Source organism: Chrysemys picta, chromosome 22 (assembly GCF_011386835.1).
Source record: "Chrysemys picta bellii isolate R12L10 chromosome 22, ASM1138683v2, whole genome shotgun sequence".
Classification (NCBI taxonomy): Eukaryota; Metazoa; Chordata; order Testudines; family Emydidae; genus Chrysemys; species Chrysemys picta.
The window spans coordinates 579,475-601,047 of NC_088812.1; the positions used below are offsets into that span (position 1 = coordinate 579,475).

The window sequence follows — 21,573 nt, forward strand, 5'->3', positions numbered from 1 at the left end:
ACAGCCATTACTCCCAGCAAACGGTTTCTAATCACAGCAGGTCCCGAGCACCTGAGAAACGACTGGGGGAAGGTGATTGAATGGAGAAGAGCTGGGGAGGCGGCCGGGCTGCAGTCATTTATCAGCACAGATTCCTCCCCAGGGGCTGCAGGGAAAAGCATCTGTTTGTTTACTTATTTTTAATTGCAAATGCGGGGCCCTTCTCCCGGTGTCAGCCTGGCGCTCGCCCAGGGCCATGCCTCCTCTGCCGACTCCTAAGCTGAGCTTGCGGACTCAGGACCAAAGGGCTCCTGGCAAGAGCTGAGCGGCAGGGCCTTGCCTGTAAAGGTGCAGCGTTAACTCCGGCCCCAGCCGGACCAGTCTAGTGTGACCTCCTGCAGGCCAGAGAGCACCCCCACGAGCCCGGCATCCCGCCCAGTGGCCTGCGGTCTAACGAGACCACGTCATCCAGAATCCCCTGCACCTCTAGGTCAGCTGTTCCAATGGTCAGTCCCCTCACTGGTATAAACGTGTGCCTTTGTTCTGCGCTGACTTCGTCTGGGGCGGCTTCCAGCCATGGGCTCTTTACTGCCCTTGTCTGCCATCGGAAATCTCCTCCCCACGTAGGCACTTCTAGGCCGTGATCAAGCCGCGCTGTAACTTTCTCTTCAGCAAGTCAAGCCGATTATCCTTTCGCAGTCAGGCAGGTTTCTCAGACCTCGAGTCCGTCTCCTGGCTCTTCTGTGAACGCTCTCCAACTTCGCAGCCCGCTTTGCTAACGCTAGGACGCCAGCAACGGATGCTGATTTTTGCAGTTGGGATTTGCAAAGCTGGGGAAGGCTCGTGGCCATGCAGAAGACGCTAGAGAAAAAGACAATAGCATGGCGGAGGCCGCAGACCATGGGAGAATAAGCAACAGGGAACACGCCCGTATTGGCCAGCAGAAATGGGACAAGGTAGCCCGGCAGGGTCTTTCCAGCTGTAATGTCCATGGGTCTCGGAGCTCCTCTACACGTGGTCACTGCAGACAGCCCAAGAGAGGGGACCTCACCTTGCCGCCTCCCCTGTGAAATCTGTTTCATGCTCTGCCCGGGGCTGGCAAGCCGTCACCTTTCACCGACCCCGCCATGCCATGCCAGGCTCCATGGCACCATCTCCAGCAGGATCAGTAATCCACACGAACACAGCAGGGGCTTTGTCCGTTTCCAGCGCACATGGGAGGTGAACAGCATACTACAGATACTAGCCGGAGGAGCTGCTCCCTTAGCTCGTGTGGCAGCTCAACCACTGACATTTTCACACACAACTAGCAGTTTTGGGTGGCCCGGTTGATCTCCCGGGACACGCACTTACCACAGCGTCCCTTTGAGGCAGCTCACCACTCGGGGTCCCAAACGGCGGCTTTCACAATCAGGCATCGCTTTGAAAACATCCCGTGCTGAAGGCCGTGGGTCCAGACTCTGCTAATGACGCCGGCTGAAGTTTGCCAGGTCGGGGGGATGAGGTGGGGAGAGGGGGGAGTTCTGAATGCACATATCGGCTGTCGGAGCATCTCTAGCCGAGCTGGAATGAAAATGCAGCTGAACCCCAAGGCACCCCCTGCACACATGGCTGCCGCGTCCCCTTTCAGCGCTTTCGATGCTCACGGAATAGACGCCCGCCTCTGCTGCAGAGAGGAATGACGGGCTCCTGAAGGGTCTGTCTGCACCTGTCGCGCTTTGATTCCACCGAGCAGGACTGTTCAAAGCACCATCGGGGGAGAAAACAGGATGAAATATTCATGTGTGCGGCTCGCTAACAGGCAGGTGGCAGCTCTGGGTAACGATGCCACAACTCCCTCATTAGGGAGGAAGAGATGTGAAAACACCTTTCCAGCCAGCATCTCACTCTGGGCAGCTCCCGTCCCTTCTGTGGGAGACACCTCCTCCACCTCGTAAGCCCGATGGCACTATGCGTTCCTGGCAAAGGCACCAAGGACACAGGGATGGCCAGACCGCTCCATCTACCCTAGTATCCCGTCATCTAGAGTGACCAGTACTAGCTGCTTCACAGCTAGGTGTGTCCCCCCCCTGCAGTCGGCAGAGTCGGGGGGCAGCAGGCAGGGGTGTGCCTAGGGCAGGCCAGCCATGGGAGGGTGCAGGGAGCCTGTCTTTGGGAAGTGGGCGATGGGAACACGCCCACGGTCAGGGCAGCCAAATTACAGGTTGACTGAGATCCGTGGGCCTCCCTAGTCACGGGCACGTGAAGACGCTTCGCTCTGCCGCATTCACCTTCTGTTGCTGCTGCTCGTGTGGGATGAAATTCGCCCCCAGGCAGTGGGCCAGTCAAAGGCCTTAAACCCAGCAGGACCCAGAACCCGACAGGGACAAACTCCCTCAAAAACAGGCCTGTCCGGTTTAAACCTGGATGACTGGCCTGCCTATGGGGACACAGGACCATCATCTCTGTACCAGCGAGGACTCCAGATGGACATGTCTGATCCTACTTCGTCTTCCCCTCCCTTGTGTGACCATACCCCGCCACCCCCACCCCGTCTTCCCCCTGTCCTCTCCGTTGGCTGTTCGCTGATCCTGGAATCAGGTGCCCTGCCCGGCACCGCATGGCGAGATGAGACGGCCCGGCCAGCTCCTCCCAGCCAGACAAGGACCAGGGGAGAGACCTGACGACATCCCTGACCGGAGAGGTGAGCTGGGGTCCAGAGGAACAGCTGTTGTGGGTGACCCTCCAGCCCAACACATCCCTCCATGACAGAGCAGCCGCCCTGCATTCGGAGAACAAAAGCCGTATTTCCCCATCTTTACTGGCCTAGTGCTGCTCCCCGTCCTGGGTCTGGTTGGTCAAAAGCAGCCAGGTGCCCACCGCTCCCAGCCCAGAACTGACCACTGCTTCCTTCCCCACCTCGGAGGGCTGGACAGCATGAGACGCTCACCGATATCCAGTCTCCGAAAAGAGACGGTGATAGGCTGGGGTTACGTTTGCTTTCAATCTTCACTCAGTTCAATTTCAAACTGCCTTTTGCTTGGGTTTCATTCCTTCCCCCAGCACAATTCTCATCCCAGCGCGTTTGCAATGGCACTGAGCAGGCTGCAGTCTCCGGGCCAGCCCCGAACCCTGGACAGCAACAGGGTCATGTTAACACCTGTCACTCTTGGGACCTTTATTCCACTCAGATTAATACAACAGGCTCAGACCCAGAGCTGGCCCATCCCCTGGGGTGAAAGATGGGAGGGCAGACCTGGTGCTGGGCCCTGCCCGGGGTGAAGGGCTGGGGGAGACGGGGGCAGGCCTGGTGCTGGCCCATCCCCTGGGGTGAATTTCACTCACCAGGTGCAAGGCCCCACCCTACCTCATCCTCCTTCGAGGCATTTTTGGTGCCTGCAGCCGCCCCTCAGGAGCTCGCCCGCTAGCCGGGATCTCCTGGAAGCCGCTGAACTAGACCAATCCTCAGCCTCCGGCTCCCATCACATGATGCTTTTCTCTCCATTTCTCGCCAGGGCCCTGATTCCCAGCCGGTGTCCTTGGGCCACAACTCCTGCCTCTTGACAGGATCGTATTCCAGTCCCGGGGGCCTGGCACCTGCCGCTGTGATTAAACCCACCAAGACATTTGCTACAGCTCAGATGTTTAATCATCTCGTCTCTGCGACTGTCCGCTCCGGGTCCCCGCTCTGCCTGCGCTTCCTTTGGCCGGGTTTCAGCATTCGGCACTGGCTCTCCCGAGACCCAAACACACTTTGTCTGTCAGGCTCATGCTGACGGCTTCAGAAAGAACCCCATTCCCTGGCTGGGGGCTTGCAGGGGGAGCGGGAAGGTCCCGGGCGTAGGGATCAGCCTGGTGCTCACTCGGGGTTTGGTCACAGAGTGCTCCCGTTATGACACGTGGCAGCTGGTTGTCACTTGCGGGGTAGCAACAGCACATTTGCTTGGACAGAGCCCTGGGTCATGGACTCAGGCATTTATTTAAGGACACCTACATGTGGCTAAGGCTCTGGACTGGGAATAGAGACCTGGCCACGGTGATTCCACTCCCCGCCCCTTCTTGGTTAGGTGTGATTTTCCCACCGACATCTCTCTGCTGGTAGAAGCTCCCGTGGAGAAGCAATTCTACCACCAGGCATAGGTGCCGACTCCGTGGGTGCTCCGGGACTGGAGCACCCAGGGAAAAAAACTGGTGAGTGCTCAGTACCCACCGGCAGCTCCCCATGGCCCCGCCCCCCTGCTCCAGCTCACCTCCACCTCCTCCGCGAGCGCACCACCGCGGCCTGCTTCTTCCCCCGCTCTCCCAGCACTTGCGCCACAAAACAACTGATTCGCGGGGCAGGGAGGGAGGGAGAAGGAGGGGGAATGCGGTGCACTGGGGGAAGAGGCAGGGCTGGGGCAGGGATTTGGGGAAGGGATCCAATAGGGGCAGGGAGGGGGCGGAGTTAGGGCGAGTGTAGGACTGATGAATGAAATTGTTTTTAATTGTTTACTTTATTAATGTAACTTCATAAGTAAAGTTTTATGAATGAAACAATATTCATTCATAAAACCGGTTACCCCAATAACTGGCTAATTAACAATTAAGATGCTTGTTAAGAGCCATAGCTGTTCAGTCAGCTGCCTTTGTAAGTTTCACTATCAATCCAATTCCTGCTTAAATCACTGAGACTTGCACTGCTTCAGTATTGGAACTTCTGTTCACCATTTATTACACTTGCCTACAGGGTAACTTCTGTTCACTGTTTGCCATATTGTAATTCACACCCCATTTTAAAACGCTGACTCCATTTGGAAGGGCTTGCTGCAACCTTCATTTGTGCAAACCCTGCTGTAATCTTCTTAGTTTAGTTTAGATGTGTGAATGAGGGATGTATGGATGATGGAATCAACCTCCAGCCCCAGCCTGGCCTGATGAAATAGAGTTCACACACCAGCGGCTGAAGATGCTGACAAGAGCCCTAACAAAGTAAGAAGAATCCACCCTAAAAAGAAAAGGTACAATAGAAGGAAGATCAAAGCCCGGTCAGAGGCTGAAAGTCATGTCTGCAATTGACGGGTGATCAATCACCAAACCTGAAGGCAGCGAGACACAGCAAGACCTATAGATTCTGGATTCAAACTAAAGCCTACAAAAAGGATGGGTGAGATGGAAAACTTTGGAGGAGGGTAACATTCTGCTGCCAACATGGAAGGGCATCGGTGCATGCCCAACAGAGACCCAGCTCGTCCTTGTGCCCGGCCTTCCTGGCCAGTTACCGCCACAACAGGACTGGTAACTATGCAGCAGCTGCAGAACATCTGATGGGGGTGTTTGTGTGTGTGTGTGTGTGTGTGTATTAGGTATAATGTGTGTGTATAAGGATTAAGATATTAGTTATTGGTCATAAATCAAATTGTTATCATAATAAATGTGGCATCTTCATCTTGTCCCCTTTAATAAGATCCTGCTAGTTTTTATTGGTATAACACGGGGACTTTGGGGATGGGGTGGAGTCGGGGCGGGGCCAGGGGGCGCAGGCACCCACCGGCACCGGAGAAAGTTGGTGCCTAGGCCACCAGGAAAGCACATAAGGCAGCAGAGAGCAGAATAAGCGACACTACCATAAGTGCTTTTAACACGGACAGAACTGCCTACATGGACATGCCACAGCCACGCCGTCGCAGCGTTTGAAGCCGCTACATTCGGCCAACAGCAGGGGTCTCCCACCGGCGCAGGCTCTCCCCTCCCTGAGAGGCGGTAGTGAGGCTGACAGGAGAATTCTGTCTACACCAGGGGCTAGGTCGGTTTAACCACATTGCTCGGGGGCGCGGATTTTTCACGCCCCTGAGCGACGCAGTTATATGGCCCCAAATTCCTAGCGCTGATTGGGCCTAGGGCAGTTTGTGGCTAGCATGTTAGAGCAGCAGGACATGAGCACAGACAAGGCCTTAGTCTGCCTTGTCCATTGGACTGTCTCGCACTGTGTCTGTGCAGCACCTGGCGCCATGGGGTGCTGGTCGCAGTTGGTGCCTCTAGGCACTCCTAGCAGATGCAGGATGGGATTTTCAAAGCCATCTCGATGCCCAAATCCCACCAAGGCCTGGGCATCACTTACACCTCCCTGCCTCTTGCCTCATATCCTCAGCTGTATCCACATAACAGCGGCACCCATCCCTGTGCTCCAGGCACTCCTGGCGTAGCCGATAGCGCCCAAGGGCAGCAGTACCAGACAGCTAGACCACTGGCAAACGGGAATTTGCAAAGGGTTTACCTGGAAGCTTTTAGTGTTCAGGCTTTTCTGGCTTTCGGTGGCCACCTTCAGCCTGGAATCCAGCCCCTTCATGAGGGACTCCGTGTTGCGCACGTACTGCAGGTCGCGGTAGGTTCTCAGGTCCAGCACCTCCATGGACTGGGAGATGTTCTGCACCTGGAAAAGCCAAACGGAGTGGTGAGAGCAGGGGCTCTCCTGAGTCGTGCAGCCCCTCCTTCCCAGAGCAGCGCTGGGGACCAGTACAGGCGAGCGCACGCGGTGCATTCGTGGGACACGCGCTCTCTCTCTCGAGCTCCATTCCCGGGGGTTTCTCTCCAACACAAGCTGAAGTTCTGCAGAAGTTCAGCACGATTTCTACTTCCTGAAGCCCGGAGCTCAGGACCCGCAGGATTGTCCAGCTCCTTCCCCAACGTGCAAAACAACCCAGCTCCATGCAATATAGATCCCAAATCGTAGCTCAGTGCTGACGAGAGCGGGGGAAGAGTTGGCCACCGGAATTGTTCTGAGTGTTATTAATAAGGGCCCGGGAACAGAACGAAGCTCTGATTTAATACCAGCGCTCCAGGGAGATGCCTCATTAGCGCCGCACTCCTCTGCCTTCCCTGGGAAGGCTGCAGGTGACTTTTCCATTTGGATTCTGCACAGAGTTGGCCAGAATTGATTTGATACGCCCTGCTCCCTTCCCTGATCTCAGTTTAATTAACGAGGCCCTTTCCCAGCTCTGCACCTCCTGCCCATAATGAAAAGATGATTGTGCTAAATGAATTACAGGCATGCAAGGAGAACGCATCTTCGCTCCGCACCAGAGAGATGGGGAAGTGAGCAGACAGCTGGCCTGGCAGCATCGGCAGCCATTAGTCACTCATTGGAGCATATTCACTGCATCCAGCTCCCCTCCTCCTTCTGATCACACTAAGTGTGGGAGCAGATTCTCACTTACAACCAGGCCTGTTTGTGCTGCCAGCACCGTGCAAAGGGGTTACCGGGTGAGTGACAATGAGGCCTGTTATACGCGAGCCACAGGGCAGGAGTGTGTGCGCGCAGGGGGTTGTTTCAATCCATTCCTCTCAACGAGTGGATGGCAATTGGGTTACAGCCAGAAGCTTTGTGATTGGTTTTTTTAAACAAACGTTTAGATTCTGGGCACCGCATTGGAACCTGCTGGCGAGCCTTGTGCCCGAGGCGGGAGCGTGAATTAGCAGGTAGGGCGCTGGATGGAGACTCAGCAGATCTGCCTTCTATTCCCAGCCTCTCTGGGCCCCTTTTTCTTTTGTCCGTCTTATCTAGTCACCCTGTGTGTTTGTTAGGGGCAAGGAACCGTCTCTCCCTACTAGGGCTGGGCGCATCGCCAACTGGAACAGCCATGAACGGACCAGAGAAAAAAACGTTTCACTTTGGGTCAAATGGAAGCGGAATTTGGGGTGACTTTGGGTCTGTTCCAGAGCGAGGATTTCAACCTGCGTCTCCCACCTCCCAGGTGAGCACCCTAACCCCCGAGAAATCATGAGCCCAGGGGGTTAGGGAGCAACACTCCCCCCTCCCCCCATCTCCTCCTCCTGCAGCCCTTTTACGAGTGGCCAAAACTATTCATGTCAGAGTCACAAATCAGTTCAAGTCGACCACAACTGCATTTTTCGCTGAATAAAATATTTCTTCAGAGAAATTTCACCCAGGTCTACTCTGTGCGTGAGCAGCCCCCAGCACACGGGGCCGGCGTAGCTGCTGGTGAACGGACTGCAGAGGGGCGCTCCGCCCTGGGACAGCCGGCCCCACACCGCGCTGCTGACCCCGAACATACGTGTCACACAGCACAGGCGGGTCCATGCTGCAGAGGGAGCGGGAGAGCTGGGGAGAGGAAATGAAGCAGCACGGGATACGTCACTGGTTCCCAGTTCGTCCCCGCGCGCCGGCTCAGGTTCGATGCTGGCTCTGTTTATGCAGCCACACTTTGAAAGGGGCGAGTTCATGGGCTGTTTAATTCCCGGTGTGGCAGTGATGTCTCCGGGCTGCCTCTGCCCCAGTGCCCTTGTCCCACCCTACACCCCATGGGAGGAGGACGGGACAACGGCAATTCACGCCGCTACTGCCCTGGGCTGGGGAACGAGCAATTCCCACTGCCCAGCGTTACGGGCGTGTAAACCCTGTGACAAGTGGCTCCAAACCCCAGGCAGGGCCAGGCTACCTCGGCACCTGGCTAGACACCGACGTACCCATAGAAATGGTGACACTGAAACTGCAGGGCCCAGTGCCGGGCCAGACACACATCCCTGCTGCCCCATGGGCCAGGCCCAGACGCCCCCACCTGCTCCCCCTCAGGCCAGGCCCACCCTCCCCCTTGGACCAGGCCCAGACACCCCCCTCGCCCCGCTCCTCCTCAGGCCAGGCCCAGAGCGCACGCTAGTCCCATTTAGGGATTTAGATGAGGCCTTGGCCGAGCAGGGTCAGTTCCCCCAAAGGGCTGCCCCTGCCTGTCAGTAGCCTAGCTAGTGGGGTGCACATTTTCCAAAAGCGGAGCCCACGCTCCGCTCTGAAGCTTGGTCTACCCGGCGGTGCTGGGCTCCGGCAGGCAAGGGAGGACAGCACGCCTGGAGGAGCCATGGGGAGGGGGCGGCACGGCCGGAGGAGCGAGGGGGGCGCAGCATGGCGGCCCGCAACTCTCCCCCCCCCCTCCCCGCCTGCAGACAACTTTGATGCACTGACCGGGTCCCGGGGCACCCTCGGGGCAGGGAGGGTCTCCGCCGCCTCCTCGCGGCAGCCACACCGGGCGGACCCGCGGCCGGTCACTCCCAGCAGGAGCCTCGGCGCCACCCTCGGCTCATTGGAATAAAGGTCCCCCGAGGAGGGGAGAGCGCTTCCCCCCTCCCGCCGCGGCCTGTCGGCGCGACCCGCCCACACCCAGGCTCCCCCAGCAGCGCCAGGCAGGGCAGCGCCCCCGGGCTGAGCGGGTGAGCCGGGCTGCAGCTCGCTCGGACCGCGCCTGGCGGGGCTCGCTGCCTTCTGCCCCCTGCCCCAAGGGGTAGCGCCAGTGCCGAGCCTGGGCTGGCACTGCTCGCGGCGAGCCCCTCTGAGGCAGTGACAGTGGGGTTTGCTGCTCTCTGCTGCTGGCTGGGCTGGGCTGGGCCTAGCGGCCGGGTCCCGGAAAGAAGCAGCGGAAGGGCAGGCAGCAGACTCCCAGGCTCTCCCGGTCCCGGGGGCAGCTCCAGCCCCGTCTGCACAGAGACCCCCGGGGACCCCAGCCCACGGCACTCCCATCCCCGGTAACCCCTCCCCAAGCTCCATACCCCGTGTACCCCTCCCATGTACCCCGGGCCCCTGCCTTTCCCTCCCCTTCACCTCCCCTCGTACCCCCGTCCTCTGCCACCCTCCCTACATCCTCCCCTCAAGTCGAACCCCCTGTTCCCCTCCCTCCACATCCTCCCCTTCACCTCCCCTCGTACCCCCTTCCTCTGCCACCCTCCCTGCATCCTCCCCTCCACCTCCCCTCAAACCCCGTCAGCCTTCCTCTACAGCCATGGGGGGCAGCGCGGCCGGAGGAGTGAGGGGGGGCACAGCATGGCCACAGTGTGGCCGGAGGAGCCAGCCAAGGGAGGGGGGGGCACGGCGTGGCCGGAGGAGCCGGGGGCGCGGCCAGAGGAGGAGCCGAGGGGGAGCGCCTTTTTTATGTTTGCTCCCCCTGCTCTTAGAACCTGGCTACGCCACTGCTGCCTGGGCCGTGCACACCAGGTACTCGTAACGCAGCAGCGTCCGGCAGAGGAAAGTTTGCCGTAATCGCACAGCAGCGGAACACAGGCGCCGGCCGCAGATCTCCAGCTCTGTGTCCCGTGAGGAAGGGTCACACTGCAGCCTGATTTCCCTAGCCTCTGCCTGCCCCGGGCTCTCTCTTTTCCTGCTTTCCTCTGCCAGGCTGTGGTGAGCATCCGCTCCCCCGCCACACGCTGCAGCAGTGTCCGTAGCCCGGGGTGAGCAGTTGTTACAAGACGCGTGTGAAGATCTTTGCAAATGCAATTTGCTTGCTCACTTGGCTGCGCGTGGTGTCTCGGCCTGGCTGGCGCATTGCCCCTGTGCACCGGTTCTGGATAGACAAACCACTGGCTGAGCGAGAGGTGGCTCTGAGCGGACTGCTACCGCAGAGAGCAGCACCCAGGTCGCTAGCAAGGCCCATCCATCAGCGGGTATTTAACGAACACCAGCTTTCCTCCCAAAGGCCAGGACAGAGCAGCTACAGGAGGCTAAATCAATACAGCACTGAGTTGTCACACACTCCGGTCGCGCCTACAGGCTCCCAGGGAGACCAGGGGCCTGTTGTGCCGGGCGCTCTGCAGACACGGAGATGGACAGAAATTCCACCCCAGCCGGAGGGACTGAATTCTGTCTGAGGCACCACCCAGAGCCAGGCAGAGACACTCTCTGGCCCAGGCAAATCAGGAGGTGATCCTGGTCTAGTGCCTGGCCCCGGGATTAGCTGAGAACACTCCTCTTCCTGCAGCTTTCGTGTATAAACTCCCGTCTTTCGTTCAGGGGCTGCAGCTGTTCTTTGCTTCTTAAACCACTCGAGTGCACATTTCTTGTGGGCTTTGATTCTTTCATTTTATCGGCCGCCGCTGCTAAAATTAGTTTATTTCAGCGCCTTAACGAGATGAGAACGCAGCCACGTTCCGTCAGTGGTTATTTATTTATTAACAGGGGCCCTGTTGGTGTTTACGGCTGCGGCGGCAGCCTCCGAAGGCTTCAGAGCCATTTTGCAGCAAGTTATAATAAAAGTTTAATAGTTTTTTTGGGTGTGAATGTATAAAGAGCGGAGAGGAAATAAAAGGAAAGCCGCCTGCTCGTGGACTCTGCCCACCGCAGACGGGGGAATTGAGACCAGTTAGAAAACTTAATAGCTTTTAATAACATTTACCGCAGTAAAGCGACCCAGGGGGCGATTCCTACGTGGGGAGAGAGGGCAGGTCTCTCTCTGCAGCACCTCGCAGAGAAGCAACGCAACCCCCAGAGACTGCATCCGCCTGCGGAGCATTGCCAGCCCTGCCAGGCCCCCCGGGAGTCCAACCTTGGGGCAAGCCCCCCCCAGACGTCCCACGCTAAGCAGGATGGGAGACCTCCAAAGGCGGCGAAAGTCTCGGCGGCACAGCAAACGTGTAGAGCTTAGCACCAAGGGCACGTCTGCACTGCAATCAGAGGTGTGAATGCAGCACAGGTAGCCATAGCGCAGTTAGCTCGGAGCCAGCCAGCTCCGGGAACAGGAGCCGGGCGGTGTGACTGCTCCAGTGCGGGCTCAGGGTCCCAGGCGGGGCCGTACGCTCGTGCTGCGCCCTCGTGCTGCTATTGTTTTCCACGCTAGCTAGGTCCAGGGCAGCTCAGGGGTCTGCATGTGCTGCAGTCACAGCTCGCACGGCCGTGGAGACAATCCCCGTGTCTCTGCTGGAAGTCCAGGGGGAAGCAGGTCACTGGAGCCAGGTCCTGGGGGGCACCCTAACCCCCTAGAAACATCAGCTCCGTGTGCACCCTTCGTGGCTCACCTCTGCCAGAATGCTAGAGAGAGCTGCCGTCAGCGAGCACTGGGCTGTGGTCACAGCTCCAGCCTGGGAATCCTGCACACCCTGCTAGCTTTGTGACCTCGTCCCTTCCACCCCGGTCAGGTCTCATCTTTGGGACTGTCGTTCAGTATGTGTTTGTACAGCTCCTAGCGCAGCGGGCACCATCGTGGCGAGCCTCTGCCACGACTGCAATGTGGATATTAAACCACCACCAACAACACCCTAGCGCTGGTGTGATCGCTGCCACGCCAGGGCCTGAACTGGGGGCCTCCGGAGCTACGCACATGAGCTGCTACAGCTGTAACAGGCACACGGGGGACCCCTAACACTTGCTCGCCAGCAGTTTACATTCATACCATTGACTCATAGACTCATAGACTCATAGACTTTAAGGTCAGAAGGGACCATTATGATCATCTGGTCTGACCCCCTGCACGCTGCAGGCCATAAAACCGTCCCCGCCCCTTCCCTGGACTCTGCTGCTGAAGTCCCCAATCCTGTTATTAGTGACCTCAATCGGCAGAGACCCTCCATTGCTTCGGCTGCAGCCGTCCTCATGCAACCAAACCCACTCGCGCGGATGCAGCCCCAGGCAGGGCAGAGAGCAGTGTTCATAATTCATCAGGGGGGTCCCCGCCCCCAACTTGGGTCTGGGGAGCGCTGCGGCACTGCAGGGGCCTGTCAGGCCCACTGTCAAACTGAGCCCCCGCCGTCCACTTTCCACAAGCGCTCACAGGGTTAACCCTAGTGTCCGTCTCTTCTTAATCCTTAGCCAACCAGGGGCAAGAATTACACCTTGCCGGGAACAGGTTAGTGCCCTGGGTGCCTCTCGACGGGTCAGATCCTACTTCCCCCGTAGCACATTCCGAATGCCGGAGTCCCCTCTGCGCCCTGCCATTAAACTGACCCTGCCGCTCACCCGAGAAGTAGCTGCATGTTAGCGGAGGGTGAAGTGCCCCTTGTGTGTATCTAGGAGGCTCCACTGGGCTGGGCTGGGCGCTGCGCACGTTGCCCCAGAGTTTACAAGCTAGGTAGACAAAGGCAAGATTACGGGTGGCCCCATGTTTACACCAGGGGGAGCTGAGACCCGCAGATTTGCCCACCGTCACATATACAGTCAGCAGCAAAGCTGGGAAGCGAGACCAGATCTCCTGCATCCCCGCCCAGTGCTTCAATCCGCCAGGCCAGCCGGCCCCTCAGCTCCCTGGTAACAGCCCACACGGTGAGCGGCGCTGTCAACGTATAAGAGTCTCTCACAATGAAGGCTGCACCGGCAGCAGGATCTCTCGCCCATCTCTGCTCCCCAAACATCGAACACGAGTCCTTCATTTCGCAGCTCTCCCATCTCCTGCCATCCCAGCTGCTGCTGAGAGGAACAGACTGCTGGCAAAATGGGCAGCGTGGCTGCGAAGAGACGTCCCCTTTCCAACACGCTGGGAGGAGATGCTGTTCCCCAGGCCCCTCCGTCGGGCTTCAGGGAGCTCGCGTCGAATGTTGCATCACACCGCCAGGGCTGTGCACACAGGCAGACGGGTGGTTCGGGCGACAGCCTCCGCTCGATACCGGCGCTTAGCTGGGGTGTTACTGATGGAGCTGTGCAGAGGCCAGCTCTCTCGCTCGCTCGCTGCTTCCAAGACATTTTAATTCCTGCCAAGGTCAGGGGCTGACTTCCCTTCACCACCACCTGAGCCCTCCTGCCACTCGGGGAAGATTTATGGGTCTTTATTATTTAGTTTGTGCCTCTCCAGGTCAGTGGTGCGCCGTGCTCAATGCACAGCGCACCGCAGACTCCCTGGGAAATGCCTCCATCGCTTTCCCTAGCTCTCATCACAGGGGCTGCAGACTAGGAGCATTTATCTGGGTCTGTGCAGACGTGGGAGCTCATCTCCCTGCCAGATCTCCTGCCATCAGCGTCTGCAGCCCCTCATGTGAGCAACAGGCACCCAAGGAGCAGAGCTGACTAGGGAAAACCACGTCCATACGTTCCACTCTGGACTTGCCGTCCAAAGCCTGGAACGCGAGGTCCGGGCTCCCAGTGGGCAAGGGCAGAACAGATCCAGGAACCTCGGTCACTCGATCTTCTCTCCATGCCGCGTGGAGCTGGGCTGGATGGCTCGGCAGGGGATCGCCAGTCGTGGCTGCCCTGGGCTGTCCTGAGCTGGGTGAAATGAGGGAGTTGGGGGGTAAGGAACAGTTTGCTGCACACAGCGGCGAGATCTACCGGCTCGGGACTCCAGACCCCCGGATTCTTTCCCAGCTCTGTGACCTTAGGCCAGTGTTCTGCTCTTTGGGGCAGGGCCCGTCTTCTTGGAGTCTGGGCAGCTGTGGGCACAACGGGGCTGTGACGAAGATCCCAGCTGAGGCCGCTGGGTGTGTTGTAATGCAGATGTGCTAAGATCTCCGAGAACATGGTGATGCGGGACGAGGCTTTCACACGTGGCTGTGTGACGATGAACATGTGAAAGTAAGCGTGTCCCAGTTTCCAGGGAAGCGGTGCGCTCACACCTCCAGCGAGGGCAGTGGCAGCTCGGAGAACCAGGACACGCATCCAGCCAGGCACCTGCGTTTGGAAAGGATTGTCCCTGTCCCTCAGGCAGAGTCTGCTTTCCATGGAGCGAATATAGCTTAACACGCGAGAGCCAGTCGAGATTACAGCCGGCATTGCAATAAGCAACAAACGCCCAATGCTCAGCCCTGCACCAGAGCCAAAAAGGATTTAAACCCTGCCCAGGGCCCAACTGTGGAGTCACCCCGTCCCACCTGTCCCGCAGGGGAAAGAAAACTGCCCTGTTCTCACTCCAAACCCAACCCACTGACTCCGCCCAGACAGGGCTTGTTTCCCTGCGCAGCTCCTGGGACGCACCCCACGGGGAGGGCTGCAGGCACCACCTCCGAGCTTGGGCAAGGTCATCTGGAGAAACATCGCTGCACTGGTCCGGAGGAGTCCGAGGCAGCGAGACCAAGGGGCCATGCATCTCAGAGAGCAGCACCCCCTCCCCCCTGCCCACAAAATGATAGCAGCGTCTCCACAGTGGGGAGCAGCCGTACCAGAAATCACGAAGGATCCCCCACACACACACACATGCCACCCCGGCAGTAGGGCTCAGAGCCACCCGCGCCCGAGACATTCAGCACGTGACACTCCAGGCCAGGGCTCTTCAGCTCCCCGGTGCTCCTGCCGAGGGATCAGGTGAATGGGACGTTCTCCCCAGCTGCACACGGCAAGATGCAATCGCCAGGGGCAGCGCACAAGCAAGACACCTCTTCAGCAGGTGCAGCCCCACGGCAAGATGCAATCGCCAGAGGCAGCGCACAAGCAAGACACCTCTTCAGCAGGTGCAGCCCCACCCATCCACATTGCTCTACGCCTTACGTGAGCGTCCGAGAGCTCCCAGGTGAGCGCCGACCCCTAGCCAGAGGGAGAGCCAGCCCTGCCCTGGAGAGGTGACAGGGATGGAGAGGTGCAAAGAGGAGAAGTGACTTCCCCCGGCTCACCCAGCAGGTCAATGAAGAGCCCCCAGCTCTGCTGTGCCCCCAGACTGCCCCGCCCGCAAGCTTCGCGCCCGAGAGAATGACAGGGTGCATGGTGGGGATGTCACACCTCTCTCTGGGCAAGCAGCGGGGTCACGGGCAAGAGCAGCACCCCAGGGGAGCTGGCACATGGCGCTGGCAGTCCCTATGCCCCTAGATAGGACTCGCTCTGCGGCGGTGCCTCTCTGAGGTCTGCGTAGCCCGGGTGGGTGGGGGGACGACGGACTGTGGAGACGCGGCAGAGTCTTGTGGGTCAAACACTGCCCATGCTGGAGGCGGCGCGAGAGCAATGCCAGCTCTGTGGCGGACTCCCTGGGGGACGTTAGCTGAGCTCCCGCATCTCTCCGGGCTCCATCCCCCACCCCACTGTAACAGAGGGGCAGTGGCACGTCCACGTCTCTTCAGCCTGAAGCTCTTCGGGGCAGCGGCTCTCTTGCCGTGTAGCTGCGCAGCGCTGGGTGCCGGGGCCCCAGACGTCTTGTGCCCCCCCCCCCCCCCCGTCTGTCCGCACCCATCACGCCGACCAACTTGGCCCGTGCGCGGCCGCCTCTTCGCCGGTAGCTTTAGCTGGGCTCCGTGGGTTAAAGCCGGCAGGGATGCGCCAAGCCCAGCTGCACCCCGCCTCTAACGGCAGGGGAGACACCCCTGAGGGCCTCAGCCAGAGCACCTGTGAACCTGGGGCTCCCGAACCTCTGCACCGTCCTTTGACACCGCGCTCTGCGCTTGTCTGCCCGGCCCCACCGTGCAAAGTCATTCCTCGTCTCACTGCCAGTTAACAGCCGGGAAAGGTGAGGAGCAGAGAGGAGCCAGTCCCTATTCCCGCCCCACTTCTCCTGTTGTTATTAGGCGTTATTCGCCCTGCCCGAGATCTGCCGTGCCAGGCGCTGCACAGACACAAAGCGACAGACAGTCCCTGCCCCACGGCGCTCAGCGCCTAAACAGACAGGAGGGGATGAAACAGAGGCAGAGATTTCCAGAGCTGCTGAAGGGATGGGAGCTGCACGTGCTCAGAAATCGGCTGCTATTACCTGAGGCGCCAGCAGGGCTCCTGGAATCGCTTTTGGAGACTGGGCCCCAGGTTGGGAAAACGTGACCCGGGCTCCCGCGCTGGACCCTTTGCCCGCGAGTAGCCACAGAGGCAGGGTGCCTTCATTCAGGCACCCTGCGCTGGGAGGTGGTGGGGCGCAGCGGATAGGGGTGTGAACCTGGATTCTACACCCAGCTCTGACGCCCACCCACTGGGCGAGCTTGGGCGGGACACGTCCCCTCCGTGTGCCCGCCTCCCTTCCCACCCTTTGTCTCCCGCACGAGCGTCTCGCCCCAGGGTATGGCCAGCACCTCGCACAACCAGGCCTCTGGAAATCGCCTGCTCTTGTGCTGAAATAACTTTTTCCTGGAACGAGCTGAACCATTGCAAATAATCAATAGCGATTTGCCTCTAATCTCCCTCTTAGCTGGAGATTTCTCTCTGTATCTGGCCTGAGAGTCCCAGCCTCGAAGGCAGATGATAAAATCAGCTACTGCCTTGTTCAAAAAACAAACCATTTTCCTGGGAGGGGACCCTGCCTGGCCTCCAGCGCATTTGCCTTATGGGGCTGCCGGCTGAAAAACGTTTCGGATTAACTTCTCGTCAGGTTTAACCTTTATCACAACAGGCAGGCTCATTTCGCGCAGGGCCCACGATCAGTGTTTGATTGCTTTGCCCACCAACCTCCTCACTCCCATGTTCCCAGACACACAATGACCCGAGCTGGTGGTAATAACAATTCACTGCGGTCATGTTACGTCTGATAGCAGCCCTTCATCATTCGAATGGCCATGGAGAACCAGAACATCCCCATCTCCGCATCTCACACGGAATGTAAAGGCATTAAAGATGCTAATGCCGGCAAATAGCCACTTTCCCCACAGATTGGGGGGGGGGGGGGCAGAGATAGAGAGAACGCTGCCCTCATTTTCAGCTATGGTGATGAATAGCCACCTAGCCAGAGGGTCTGAGGCTAGGTGGACAGAGCAGAGAGAGGGGTAGGTAGCGAGGGAATTGGAGAACTGGTCTGAATTCAACAAGATGAAATTCAGTAAAGAGAAGTACAAAGTCCTGCACCTAGGAAGGAAAATTCAGATGCACGATTCCAGCGTGGGGTACCTGCCCAGTACTGCTGCAAAGAGCTGGGGAGTCTACTGGGTCCCAAATCGAAGGCGTCAACACCGTGATGCAGTTGCAAAAAAGGCAAATATCAGTCTGGGCCGTATGACTAGACGTGTCGCCTGCTGCACATGGGAGGTCACTGTCCTGCCCTCAGCTGCAGCCCTGCTCCCATTCTGGGCAGCTGTAGGAAAGCTGTGAACACGCTGGGGAGCAGCTTAGCAGCAAAGATGATCCAAGATTTAGAAAAGCTGATGCAGGAGACAAGGTACAAAACACCCGGGCACTTTTAGTCCTGAGGAAAGAAGGTTCAGCAGGGATCTGATAACAGTCTTTGAATCTGTTACCGGCTTTTGCAGAGAGGACAGCGATCAATGTTTCTCCCTGGGCACCAGAGGTAGGACAAGACGCGGTGGGTTTAATCTGCAGCCAGGCTGGTGTCACGGAGTGTGGGGGGACACAAGGCCCTGCACCCCCGGCTTCCTGCGATTCACCAGGACTCTCAGCCAGCCAGTAAAGCAGAAGGTTTATTTAGACGACAGGAACACAGCCCAAGACAGGTCTCGCAGGCACAGACGACAGGACCCCCCTCAGATAGGTCCATCTTGGGGTCCCAGGGCACCACAGCCCCCTTGGGGGGTCAGAGCCCCATCTGCCTCCCAGCCCTTCCACCAGCCAGCTCTGAAACTCTCTCCCCAGCGTTTGTTCAGTTTCCCGGGCCAAGGTGTCACCTGGCCTCTAACTCCTTCCTGGGTTCTCACCGTTACATGCTCAGGTATCTTCCCTCAAAGCCAGTCTCCCATCCCCCAATGCAGACCGTCCCAGCTACACTCCCCTGCCTTCCCAGCCAACACTCCCCGCTCAGCGTTCAAAGACCACATTAAGAACAGTCCCAGTTCGTCACAGCTGGATATTAGGAAACCTGCCTAACCTTCACTCCCTACGGAGTGAAGCTCTGTGAGAGGTTCCCCAGGCGGTTGGGGAAGCCCCGTCACTGGAGGTGGACAAACCCGCATCAGGGCGGCTCTGGGTTTACTCACTCCTGCCTCAATGCCGGGCACCGGATGTGACTTCTCGAGGTCCCTCCCAGCCCCACCTTTCCGGGATTCAGCAGGAGCTCGCTTGCCCTGTCTCTCGCTCTGGGGCTGCCCAGCACCACCAGCTGCTACTACAAGGGTGAACATCTGGCCCCTAGCACTCAGGTGGGGTGTGGGTCTTTACCTGCACCCTGCAGGGGGCTGCTTCTCACCCCTCCAGGCCTGGCTCTAGGGGGAGGAGGCCGTTCCCCACTGTTTCACCAGGGACTCACGCCCGCCCCAAGCGCCACCCACCCCTCTGCTCCCCGCCAGCCGCTCCCGCGTGCTGGTGCTGCATTAACAGCACCAGGCACAGCCACAAATCCGGGGACCCGCCCCTCCCTGATCTGACTAATAAATACGTTATTTGCAGGTTCAGAGTCAATAACAAGTTGGCTTCCCTGGCAGGAAGCGCCAGGATTAATTGCATTCAAATCGACTAGGATGGATTTGCTGCTCACCCTCCATTAGGAGCAACACAGACCCCATTTGCATGTCATTAGCGGAGGGAAGGGAACTCCTGCCTGGCTCTCCCCTTCCCCCCCCCATCCTCTGAGCGTGTCCATGGCTGCACTGGACTTCCGACTCAAAGCAGCCGGCTTCCAACATTTGCACGGGGCCGGAGAAAAACCACTGCAATTAGCGTGTTGGGAAGTGGGTGTTAAGGACTTCCAGGGACGTGGGTATTTCCCAGGACAGGGAACGACCAAGTCACCACTCCACACCCATTCCTATGGTGCAGAGGCGAGGAGGCGCGCCGCGGCACACAGCTGCAAGGGGCAGTTGGGACAGGCTCCCCACCGCCCTGAAGGCCGGGGGACTTGGCCAGCTGGTCCGTGCAGAGGCCGCGTAACCCCAGGTCTGCGTGCAGGAGCGAAGCCGAGTCTCTTACCTTTTCCATCAGCTGCCGGAGCTGCCGGCTGCGCAGGTCTCGGGAGCAGGTGCCCTGCACCGGGATGACCGCTGTGCAGAGGCATTTGCCATCGGGGGCTTGAGCGGAGGTGTAAACTTGCCAGCCGTCATCGGGGCTTTGGAAGAGAGTCTGCAACAGAGAGGGAGGAGACTTATCGGCCTGACTTACCCCACGGCTGCTGCGTGGCTTCAGAGCCTGTCAAAGGCTCTCTCGAAGTCCAAGGACACTCTGTGCACTGGATCCCCCTTTGGCGACCCCCTCAGAGAATTCAAATAGATTGGCGAGGCACGATTTCTCTTTACAAAAGCCGGGATCTCTTCCCCACCACACTGTGGCTACCTACGCCTCTGACCATTCTGTCAATCGATTGGCCTGGGACTGAAGTCAGGCGCACCGGCCTGCGATTGCCAGGATCCCCTCTGGAGCCTTTGTAAAATCTCCACTCATCGGGAACAGAGGCTGATTTAAGCGAGAGGTTACACCCCACTGTTAGTAGTTCTGCAGTCTCAGATCTGAGTTCCCTCAGAACTTGTGCTTAAATACCATCTGTTCCTCAGGACTTCCTACTTCAGGTTGTTCTAAAATCTCCTCAACTGACACCTCAGTCTGGGGCAGTTCCTCAGATCCGTCACCTAAACCGAATGGCTCAGATGTGAGAGTTTCCCTCCCGTCAATCTTCCGCAGTGAAGATTGAGGCAAAGAATTCATGTCGCTTCTCTGCAACACCCTGGCTTCCTCGGGGGCTCCTTTAGCACCTCGATTGTCCAGGGGCCTCACTGATTGTTTGGCACCTTCCTGCGGCTGATGCACTTAACAAAAATGTTGCTGTTAGTTTTTATCTTTTGCTAGTTGCCCTTCAAATTCTTTTTTGGCCTAATTATACTTTTACACTTGACTTGCCTGAGTTCATGCTCCTTTCTATTTTCCTCTGTAGGATTTGACTTCCAGTTTTTAAAGGATGCCTTTTTGCCTCTAACTGCCTCTCCTACTGTTTTGTTTAGCCATGGTGGCATTTGTTGGTCTTTTCTTTTTAATTTGGAATATGCATTTAGTTTGAGCCTCTTTATGGTGTTTTTAAGACGTGTCCATGCAGCTTGCAGGCATTTCACTCTTGTGACTGTTCCTGTTAATTTCCCTTTAACTGGCTCCTTCATTTTTGTGTCGTTCCCCTTTCTGAAGTCAAATGCGCCTGCGGTGGGTTTTTGGTATTTCCCCCCCGCAAGGATGTTCAATTTAATTATATCATGGTCGCTATTGCTGAGCAGTTCAGCTACGTTCACCTCTTGGACCAGATCCTGTGCTCCACTCAGGACTAAATCCAGAATTGCCCCTCCCCCCTGCGGGGTCCAGGACGGGCGGCTCCAAGAAGCCGTCATTAATGGGGTCTAGAAATTTTATCTCTGCATCCTATCCTGAGGTGACGTTCCCTGTCCATACGGGGATAGTTGAAATCCCTCATTATTATCAAGTTTTCTATTTCTGTAGCCCTCTACTCTCCCTGGCATTTCACAATCACCGTCACCCTGCGGGTCAGGTGGTCGGCTGTACATCCCTACTGCTAGACCCTTATTATTCAAGCAGGGAATTTCTATCCAGAGAGGTTCTATGGTACCGTTAGAGGCAGTTAAGATTTTTGCTACATTTCACTCACTCACACACCACCACCCCCACCAGCACGACCTCGTCTGTCATTCCTGTACAGTTGGTTCCCTGGCATTCCCAGGTCCCATTGAGGGTCATTGTTCCATCAAGTGTCTATGATGCCTGTTACATCCGTATTCTCATTTAGTACCAGACACTCTGGTTCAACCAGCTTAGTACCTAGACTTCTTGTACTTGTACACAAGCACTAATAAAATGTGTCAATATTTTGGCGTCTGCCTTCACGGGATGTAACTGAATGGGACTGGTTTTCATTTGACTGTTTCTCTTCAGTTCCTACCAGTCCTCTATCAACGTCTATCCTCTCCTTCTTACCAGGAAATAGAGAATCCCCTTCAATAAATACTCCCCTAAGGGATGGCTCTGTCCGAACCGTGTGCTCCTCTGTGTCTGTCGGCTTCCCCCAGCCCTTCGGTCAAAAACTCCTCCACGACCTTTTTAATTTTCCAGGCCACCAATCTGGTTCCGGTTGGGTTTAGGTGGAGCCCATCCTGCCT

The 21,573-nt window shown here is 57.8% G+C and overlaps 1 protein-coding gene across 2 annotated transcripts in view; it reads right to left on the bottom strand.

Moving 5' to 3' along the window:
- OLFM2 (olfactomedin 2) overlaps positions 1 to 21,573 on the bottom strand; it is an 82,082-nt gene that overhangs the window by 20,022 nt on the left and 40,487 nt on the right. For both annotated transcript variants that reach the window (XM_065575563.1, XM_005311397.5), the window contains exons 2-3: positions 19,394 to 19,543; positions 6,212 to 6,367 (exon numbers count right to left, since the gene is read on the bottom strand). In XM_065575563.1, coding sequence (XP_065431635.1) covers positions 6,212 to 6,367; positions 19,394 to 19,543 — 306 coding nt within the window. The remainder of the gene's footprint in view (positions 1 to 6,211; positions 6,368 to 19,393; positions 19,544 to 21,573) is intronic.